Source organism: Poromitra crassiceps (assembly GCF_964638095.1).
Source record: "Poromitra crassiceps genome assembly, chromosome: 2".
Classification (NCBI taxonomy): Eukaryota; Metazoa; Chordata; class Actinopteri; order Beryciformes; family Melamphaidae; genus Poromitra; species Poromitra crassiceps.
In genome coordinates this window covers 12,762,995-12,773,253 of record NC_139624.1, presented here as the reverse complement: position 1 = coordinate 12,773,253, position 10,259 = coordinate 12,762,995, and the positions used below count along the sequence as shown (strand labels likewise).

General features: G+C 41.4%; 2 protein-coding genes across 2 annotated transcripts in view; both read left to right on the top strand.

Moving 5' to 3' along the window:
* The window catches only part of LOC310798381 (NACHT, LRR and PYD domains-containing protein 12-like), a gene marked incomplete at its 3' end in the record, with an annotated part of 103,235 nt that extends 98,195 nt beyond the window's left edge, over positions 1-5,040 (top strand). Inside the window, exons 8-9 of the mRNA XM_083660933.1 lie at positions 1-154; positions 4,986-5,040. The exon at positions 1-154 is cut by the window's left edge and continues 26 nt beyond it. Of these exons, the coding sequence (XP_083517059.1) occupies positions 1-154; positions 4,986-5,040 (209 nt within the window). The remainder of the gene's footprint in view (positions 155-4,985) is intronic.
* A 315-nt stretch (positions 5,041-5,355) lies between these two features.
* The window catches only part of LOC310798375 (uncharacterized protein), a gene marked incomplete at its 3' end in the record, with an annotated part of 43,306 nt that continues 38,402 nt past the window's right edge, over positions 5,356-10,259 (top strand). The window contains exons 1-2 of the mRNA XM_083660918.1: positions 5,356-5,370; positions 5,458-5,513. Of these exons, the coding sequence (XP_083517044.1) occupies positions 5,473-5,513 (41 nt within the window). The 5' untranslated portion in view covers positions 5,356-5,370; positions 5,458-5,472. The remainder of the gene's footprint in view (positions 5,371-5,457; positions 5,514-10,259) is intronic.

The following is a 10,259-nucleotide window of genomic DNA, read 5'->3' as shown; positions in this document are numbered from 1 at the left end:
GCAGCTTTGCTTCTCTGGCCTCAGCTCTGAAGTCCAACCCCTCCTCCCATCTGAGAGAGCTGGACCTGAGTGACAACAAGAAGCTGGAGGAGTCAGCAGTGAAGCACCTGTGTGATCTTCTGGAGAGTCGACACTGCAGCCTGGAGACTCTGAGGTCAGACAGAATTTTTTAATGATGTGCTGACATGAATATTATAAGAATATTGTGGTGCCACTTAATTTGCGGACTTCTATATAGAGTAATTTCATCTGAAATCAGCCTTAGGACTCATATTGCCTATTGTTTTCACACATTCCTGGTCTCTTCAAATGAATGAAGATGAACTTTGGTGATGATATTCTCCATTGACAAGACACAGGGCTCCACATGGCTCCAAAATGGCCTCCATCATCTATGGAGGACAAACTTTGATGTCAGAGTTTTGGAGGCAATGAAGGAATTTAAAATATTGAATTGAATTAGCCTTTATTGTCTCCCTTGGGAGAAATTCTTTTTGGGCATCAAGAGACACAGCGTTAGACATATACATATTGACATATAGACAGTGCAATCAGACGACAATTAACATTACATTCCTACAGTGTACATATACATCAAGCGTACCCAGTGGTAAAGTATTGCACCAGCCCTCCACAAAAAAAGAGAAAAATGTTGAAATGAAAAATTATTAAGTATTGCACCGCTTCCCTAAGAATAGAACATGAGCTGTACTAAGTTGGTCTGCGTTATCTCTTACTATTGAGTGCTTTAATGGACAGTGGGACAAAGGAAAATTTATACCTGTTCAATTTACAGTTTGGTAACCTGTACCTTCTGCCTGACGGCAGCATCTCATACTCTTTATGGAGGATGTGATTGGGGTCGCAGGTAATTTTGAGGCCCTGCTTCCTCGCCGTCTCCTCAAAGATCTCTTGGAGAGGAGATGGGGGCTGCATACCGATAATTTTACCAGCCCTCTTAATTAGGTTTTGGAGTTGTGATTTAAGTTTAACGGACAGGTTACCAAACCATGTAGTGATGCCATAGCGGATGATGGATTCAATGGCTGCCCTGTAGAACAGCAGCATGATGTTTTTTTCCACTCCATGGACCCTGAGCCTTCTCAGAAAGTGCAAGCGCTGGTTAATACGAGAACATACAAAATCAACTTGGTTGGCCCAGTTTAACTGAGAATCAAAATAAATTCCTAAATACTTATACGATGTCACCTGCTCTACTCCATCCCCATGGATCAGGATCTGACTGTGATCCCCCACAGACCTAGGATCAAAAACAATTTCCTTCGTTTTCTTTACATTTAGAATGAGGTTCTGCTCCTCACACCACTTCACAACCTCTGCTAGCTCTTGTTTGTACATGTCAACATTTGAAGTTTTAAACAATAAACTGAGTATAACTGTATCATCTGAAAACTTAATTATATAATTGTTGGGATACTGATTCTTCAGATAGTTTGTATATGCTATAAAAAGAAAAGGAGAGCTTACGCAGCCTTGAGGGGCTCCCGTGCTTGTTATGACCTGTATGTCAGAGAGAGTGGAATTTACTTTTACCTGCTGTTGCCTTTCTATGAGAAAAGCACTGTACCATCTAATTATGTAAGGGTTGACATCCATCTGTTTCAGCCTGTTTAACAGGATCTGAGGGAGAATAGTATTAAATGCTGAGCTAAAGTCCATAAACATCAACCTAGCATACGCTGAGGGATTCTCAAGGTGCTTTAAGATCAGGTGAGTTGTAGAATTTAGAGCATCATCAGTGCCTCTACCTCTATTATAAGCAAATTGGTGGGGGTCTATGAGATGTTCTACCTCCTCACGTAGTTTTTCTACTATAATACGTTCTAATGATTTCATCACTATTGATGTTAATGCTACTGGTCTGAAATCATTATTTTCCTTAGGACATGATTTTTTTGCAACAGGAATGATTACAGCTTTTTTCCATATAGCAGGGATAATACCTGAGTCTACTGACAGCTGGAATAGAGGACTCCAAGCTGGAGTCAGCTCCTCAGCAAAAGTTTTGAGAAGTAGAGCAGAGATGCGGTCTGGCCCGCTGGCCTTTTTGATGTGCAGTTTTTTAAAAACATTGGTCACAGCACTTTGGTCAATTACTATTCTGTTCATTACCGGGTCGCACACCACTGTGCTTAGCAGCTTTCTGCATTCATTAACATTCCTAGCAGACTCAGAGTCAAAACGTTTGTAAAAAATATTAAGTTAATTTGCCTTTCCTAGCTCATTGTGTACATACATGTCCTTCTTTTCTGAGTTTAAATTGGTTTTCTTTGACAGAGTCCCACAGCTCTTTTGAATTCTTGTTTGAGAAAGCCTCTCGGACGCGTAGGCTATGTTGCTCTCTGGCTTCCTTTAGCTTCCCCTTGAGTTCTTTTTGAATTGTTTTCAGTTCAATCGTGTTGTTATTCCGAAAAGCTTGCTTCTTCCTTCTGATGCAGTTTTTAATATCCGGGGTGATATAGTCCTTATTGTTAGGGTAAACCCTGATGGTCTTTTTTGATAAAAAGATTTTGATAAAAATAATTTTGATAATTAATGTGTTAATTACACAGAATGTTCAGAGCACATAATATTAAACATAATGTGTTGCAGTGGAACAAGCTATTAGCCTTTGGTTCTTCTCAATGTCAGTTCTTTGGTCAAATCAGATGAGGTGTGTGACTTAGGGGTGGGCGATATGACGATCTTAGATCGTTCACGATCAGAATGGCTCCACGATCTGCCTTTCCAGACAGATCGTTAGAATCGCGCTACATGCAGTGCACATTCTATCAGTTGCATTTCTATGTGTGAAAGACGCTTCCCAAGTTTTCCTCCCCTCCCCCTTTTCACTTTGCAAAGTGCAGCAGCATGACAACACGAAGTGGAGGGATAGTTGGTTTGACACACACACACACACACACACACACACTTAACCAGGGCTTGCCTTAACACAAAGGACCTCCCGTCATCCCAGGTGTATCATCATAGCGTTAATTAATTTGGGGACGGAGCCGGACGATAGCCTAAACACACACTCTGCTCGTTACAATGAACAGCGTTAAAAGTGACATGCCACACACACACACGCACACTAAACAGACATGCGGGCACTGGCAGAGAGACAAACAGGCAGATAGAGCGGAACTCGAGCAAAAAGTGTCTGAATCTCGGCTGCTCTTTTTGATAGTTTGAGTTTAATTTGCTTCAGTCGGACTTGGCAGTTATTTTAAATGCGAGGACGCATATTTGCTCCTAATCTGCCCTCATCCTGCTGCCTCGTATTCTCAGGAGAGCGCGTTTCTGCTCCACCTTATTTTCTTCCCCCCCGCCTCTCTCTCACTGCTTAAAGCTCAACGCTGTGTGTGTGTGTGTGTGTGTGTGTGTGTGTGTGTGTGTGTGTGTGTGTGTGTGTGTGTGTGTGTGTGTGTGTGTGTGTGTGTGTGTGTGTGTGTGTGTGTGTGTGTGTGTGTGTGTGTGTGTGTTGATCCGCATGTCTCTGCTCTGTCCCCATGCTCTGTTGGTCTCTCTCTCTCTCCATTAAATTAGCAAATTGACAAATGACAATCACGCAACTCAATCGCAGATAGCCAATATATTCGTCCCTTCGCCCAAACCTACTGTATAAATAACAGTGAACCAAGACATAGATGGATGGATAGATAGATAGATAGATAGATAGATAGATAGATAGATAGATAGATAGATAGATAGATAGTGTTTGCATGCTTGTGAACATTATTTTTTAGCACATGAATTATTGGAAACTCAGCGTAAATGAATGACATGAAAATATTTATAAAACAAATTGTATTTTAAATTTCCATGAGTTTTCTAGGTTTCTCATGGCCGTACGAACCCTGGAATTCGTTTGGTTGTACTTGTACTGTTCAGTAACTTGCAAAATAGTCTTAAAAACCAATATGAAAAAGAATCGTAATAAGATCGTGGATCGTGATCCTGCCTGAAAAAAATTGTGATATGATATTTTTGCCATATCGCCCACCCCTAGTGTGACTATACGAGATAGATATTAGAAGGTTTTCATAGAACACCAACGCTTCTACAGGCAGGAAAACTGACTGGAGGAGCCTTTAATCCTCAACCACATCAATGACTACTTTTCTCACTGATGGTGGTGGAGGGCGCTGTTGCCTCACAGCAAGAAGATGCTAGGTTCATTTCACCAGCCACCGTGTGTGTGTGTGTGTGTGTGTGTGTGTGTGTGTGTGTGTGTGTGTGACACGTTTATTTGTTTCTGCTGATTTATTTTATAGTGAAGAAAAGCCTCCACTCACTAACTCACTCTTCAGTCTCTGCTTGTTTATTGAAGCAGCAGCATGTTGTCATTCATATGAATGAGTGCTGGTTTGTCCTTGTTATGTCTTTTTGAACCTGGCAGCCTGTTGGCTTCAGCTGCTTTCTACAGGTTTTCTACACAGGAATGTTTTATTTATATCTATCTAAAAGTGTATAGATGACTTACAACACATTTGCATATGTTAACATAACATGTATTAATCATCTACAAATGTGTATATATGTTTTGTAAATGGTTAGTTCATCATTACCTAAAGGCTTATAAATGACTTATGACTGAACGTTATTATAAAGTGTTACCAAGTATTTTTTCGAGATGTCTATGGAGAAAATGAATGGGGAACTTACTTCCGGGGCGCAAAACGTCACGAAAAGTCACGTGACTGTCGAGCTCTACAGGGTAGAGACCACAGTGACACTCCCCCTGTATAAATAAGGGTAAAAGGTAAAAAAAAGAAACAAAATCCTGCTATTCTGCTTCTTTCAATATGACCTGAATGCAGCAGAAAACTAGCAGCCAGACTGAGAAGCTGAGGAATCTGTTTGATGTTTAATGTTTGATATGAGTGGGATTGTGGGAGCCATACGGAATGTTATTAAATGTCCATGGTTCCATCATCAAAGATAATCTGCTGATCTGACTTATTCTCTGTTTATTCCTCCAGTGTGCGGGAACATGGAGATCCATCATCGAAGCCAGGTGTGAGGAAGTGTATTTAGTTTGATTCATGAAAACAAAGCAACACACATTCTACTATTGAGATGCAAAGTCCATCTACAGCACAGTATGTGAAATCCATGATTTCAGATCCTACTGTGAATCAGGATGATGGCTGATATCATGCGTGCCAAGCTGCTAAGAAATGGACTGTCAATAAATCAACAAACAGAACAGGTGTATTAGATGAGAAGCTGCTGCTGCTATATTGTGTCTTGTTCTCTCCATCAGATGCCTGTGAACTCACACTGGACCCAAACACAGCACACAGAAACCTCCTTGGCGGATCCTCTCTAACCCTGACCAATGTACTTGAATTGAACAGGGATATTGTGAGTATTTTTGCTAGCTTTATTGCACACTACTGCAAGTTTGTATCTAAAACAACCAACTAATATTTTTACCTGTCTGTTTTCTAGGCCCAAACTAACTTCATGCCAGAACTGTTAACCGAATCACCGAACACTTCATACAGGTAATTATAATAAAATCATTCCATTTTTGGAAGAAATTCTGTCAAGGCGTTCTTGAGATATCACGTTAACAAGCTTGAAAATGGCCTTCATGAGGTCACAGTGACCTTAACCTTTGTCCTTTGACCAGCAAAATCGAATTAGTTCATCCTTGAGTCCAAGTCGACGTTTGAGCCAAAGTGGAAGAAATTCCATCAAGCCGTTCCTGAGATATCGTGTTAACGAACTTGGGAATGGTGTTCGTGAGGTCACAGTGACCTTGAACTTTGGCGTTTGACCATCGGCGTCGTTAGCCCTGGGCTTCCGGTGCTACAGCCCCGGATGTTTTTTCCCTAGCCCCGGAGGTTATGAAATATCCCAATTCATTTTTGTTTGACTGCCTCCCTGCAACAGCCTCTCAGTCAAGTGATAGCAGCGAAACACCCCTCTTTCCCCCGTCGAGTTGGTTTTTCCCATGATGATGCATCATGGAAGAAACCAACTCAGTCAGAGCGCTAGCAACGACGAACCCCCCCTCTTTCCCCACGGAGTTGGTGAACTGCGTGAAAGTGAAAGTAGAAAGTGGCTGCTGGTCAGAGAGGTTTCTTAATGTTACAGAGTGGAATTTAAGTGATATTCTGTTGATCCAGTTGCTGGGGTTTTTGTTTCTAAGCTGCTGTGCGTCCAAAGAACCAGTGAGTGTTTAATATTTGTTGTTGTTTGTGTGGAATGATGTTTATATTGCGTTCTACATGCAGTGGATTCGTCCGCCATGTGGCTCCTTGAATTGCAGTGCCCGTTCGCTGTTCACTGGTAGTGTCTTGATTTAACAGTTATTGATGTTTCTTTATATTATGCGAGTGCCAATTGTTTTAGCTGTATGTAATTGACTGTGCTGGGAAAATGTGTTTATTGGGGAGAAGGATTATGTCATTTCTACGTGCTGGGAAATATTCTCAGCTGATGGCATGATGCCTTATTGTTTATTTATTATTTACACATTGATGTTTTATTTGTAGAACTAAATAACATAAGATAATTTCATAGTTGTAGCTACTGTGATGCTGTGCATGTTGGTGCATGTCATTTGTTTGAATAGTTTCATAGTGAGATGAGATCTCCACACGATGAGCTCGTGTGGAGAGGAGAAGGTGAGGAGAGGAGGTGGTGAGGAACATCGATAAATTCATGTAATGTGTGTGTTCTATTGTATTATTTGACATACTTAGTTTTGTGCAAAAATCCATTTCTACCTGTATGCATAGGCGATTGTACGTTGGTGCACTGGCTGCACGTGCAACCCCTAGTGGCCAGATGATTTTTTATTTTATCTTGACATAAAAGGGCCGGCTCACTCTACAGGCGAAGCAGCCTCCTGCCTGGGGCCGCGCTGCATACAGGGTTTGACATGGTTGATTGTCCCACTCTAGGGGAGAGCAGAGCAAGAAACTAACCATTCTACACTAAAACGGATATTAGTGTGAGGGGTATATATACCACTCTCATAACATGTGTGTATCACTTAGGGTGTGGAGTCATAGTCTATTTTTTTAAGTCCTGATGTTGGTTTAGTAGCAAAAGTAAACACAAGTTAATAGCAGCATTCACTATAGACTCTTCAGTGTGTGTCCGATTAGCAGGGATAAATTCACAAGTGTAAGCTGTTGGCACTGTGATCTTCTTAGAGGAGAATAGCCCTCTTACCTGTAGGTCTTGGAGTCTTTTACAGGGTACAATTGTCCTTTTTGACGACATTGTAGATAGTTTCAGCTTCACTTGTTCTGTGTTTGTATCTAGAACATCTGCCACTTCCTCAAGAATGAATGAAGAGTCACTTTGTGAATCTAGCAGAGCGTAGACAAGAACTTCCTTGCTTGAATCTCTTGACGTTGACACATAGAAAGGTATTATTGCTGAAATCTGGGTACTATTGCCATCTTGCACAACTCTATTGGATGTGGCTTCCTTGGTGACATCTCGTAGTTGTGTTGACTGTGGCTTTCCTTCCTTACTGTTACGTATTTCCTTAGATCGTTCTCTCTGTGGTTCTTGCTCTTGCTTTGAGCGATCTTCGTGTAGGCATGTGGGATGATGTTTTGAGCAGGTGTCACAGACCATCCGGTTACTGCAGCTGTTGGATTGATGGCCAGGACTCAAGCAGCCGAAGCACAGTCTCTCACTCTGAATGAATTTGACTCTTTCAGCGACTGTTCTTTCAAGGAATATATGACATTTGTGTAAGCTGTGTCCTATTTTCTTACAAAACACGCATGTGACTATGTTCCTTTCACTGGTGTTAGTTGTGAAGATCTTGGCACCTAGAGTGTGGTTCTTGGTGACTACTATGTTTTGGTTCTTGACCTTTGCTATATCATGTTCACTTTGCCGTACCGCATGAAAAGATGTTATAGGGTTGCACGCAATACTAGCTTCCATTGATAGGAATGTCACAAAATAACTGAAGCTTGGGAACTTTCTGTGTTGCAGTTGGTATTGTGTGGCCTGTCAGTTCCAACCAGTAATTAACCAGTCGGGTAGTTTGGCAGCAAGCTTTTGGTTCTCGATTCCATCATTAAGAACATTTAGACTTTCATTGTGAGCCATGGCAGATTCGCAACTGTGTAAAAAGTCCACAAACTTTCTTAGCTCAGCACTCTCCTTTGAGGCTAATTTTGGCCAGGCATGAAGTTTGTCTCGGAAGGCCTTAGCAATTACAAAAGGCTCGCCATATCGTTCATTGAGCAGGTCCCATGCTGCGTAGTATGAATCTTCTGAATCAGTCAGAAAAGAACCTTCTAAGGCCTCTTTAGCTGCTCCTCCAACATATTTCTGAAGGAAGAAGATTTTTACTGTAGTTGGAATATTTTTCCAATGATTAAACTTGAGTGGATCCCCACTAAAGATTGTAGGCTCTGGAATGGGTCGCCTATTTGCTGATATAGCCTCAGCCAAAACTTTCACAAGCTCGCCTGTGTCATCTTGAATCATATTTCTTGGAGCCACATCTCTTAGTGGTTGTGTGTGCTGATACACAGTGTTCACCTGTTTACCGTACTTGCTTGCACAACTGTAGGCACTTCATATTTCTGTGGTTTAAGTCCTTGGTTCAAGATTCAAGATTTTTTATTGTCACTCCATGGTACAAGTATCACGTGTGAAATTCTTGTGCTGTGGACTCCGTTTACAACATAGTACAAATGTAACAGGGCATATGAGTGCAAAAACAACAAGAGACACAACAACAATAAGGCAGTATAGTGATAAGACAAGTCAGAGACAGTGGCATATTCACTGCACATAGGTGCACATGTCGTGTGCATACTTTAGACGTGCTTAAACATTTTAAATTCGACGTATTTGACATACAGGTGCAAATAGCATGTACCTTATTAAACATACAATTAAACATTAGACATACGTAATGGTAGCAGCTACAGTACGGTACATTACGGCTACTACACTATTTGTGTATGTTAAGGAGTCTCGTGGCCTGCGGGAAGAAACTGTTCCTCAAGCGATTTGTGTGTGCTTTTGGAACCCTGTGTCTCCTCCCTGAGGGTAACAGGGAGAACAGGCTGTTGTGGGGATGGTTTGTGTCTTTGATGATCTTCAGGGACCTCCTGAGGCACCGCTGTTTATACAGTTCATGCAGTTCTGGCAACTCACATCCTGTTACGTGCTGGGCCGCGCGTCTCACTCTCCGGTCTGAATAGAACTCATTTTCATCATAGACTTGAAGTTTTGCTCTGGCTGCATTCAACCTTATCATCTCCTCCAAACGCTCAAGCTCTCTTTTCAAGTGTTCTACAGACCTTTTCCTTGCAGCATTTTCTTCTTGCTGTTTCTTTACAAGAGCAGCCTCTTGTTTCTCCTTTTCTATCCTACGTTCAGTCTCTTCCTTTTCTGCTTGTAAACGGCGAGTTAATGAAGCTGCTCTGCAACCATCTGCTTATCCTCAGCTTCAAGTCTTTGCAGCTTCTCTTGTTGGCAGTCTTGCTGAGCCATAATCTGCAATACAGCTTGCGTAGCTGCATACTCGGCGGCAGATTCTTGTCTTTTGATTGAGGATGTATGAGAGCGAATGGAATTAACCTTAGCTGGAGTTGAACTACTAGAGATTGAAGATGGGAATACAGAGTTAGCATCAGGCCAAATCAACTCCTCATTTGTTCCTTGAATTTGAGACTGAGCATTCTGTACAACAATACTGGTGACTGATGTGCACTTGTCCAACTTGCGGCGCATGTCATGAGCAGGGCTGTCAACACTTCAGTATTCATCATAAATAGTATTCAGTTCAGCTAATTCCCTTTAAATAGTGCTGATGTGCTCTTGTAGGATGTTACTGGGATCCTGTTTTACTACTGATTTTTTAGCCACCTTAGTTAGAGCCTTAGTTAGAGTGAAGTGCCTTTCCTTTTTCTGTTAATACGCGGGGTCTTTCACTTCTACGAAGCTGTTCCGGCTGTACTGGTGGGTCTACAATGATAGACTCATCTGTTTGTTCTGGCTCTTGTTCTTCTATGGCAGCTAGTTCTTGTTCTTGTGACATTTTAAATGATTTGGAAATGACCTGTAGCCTACAGCATATAATTAACTTGTCTCACGTAATAAGAAACATTTTCACAAAAATACTCAAGTGAATAGGCTAACTAAATTAGATCACTGTCAACGAAATCAACCCTAATTATAAAGGCTTGGAAATGTTAGTCAATTACAGTAGGCAAAGTGTCCTTAATGCAACATTTCAACTTGCATAGAAATAGTTG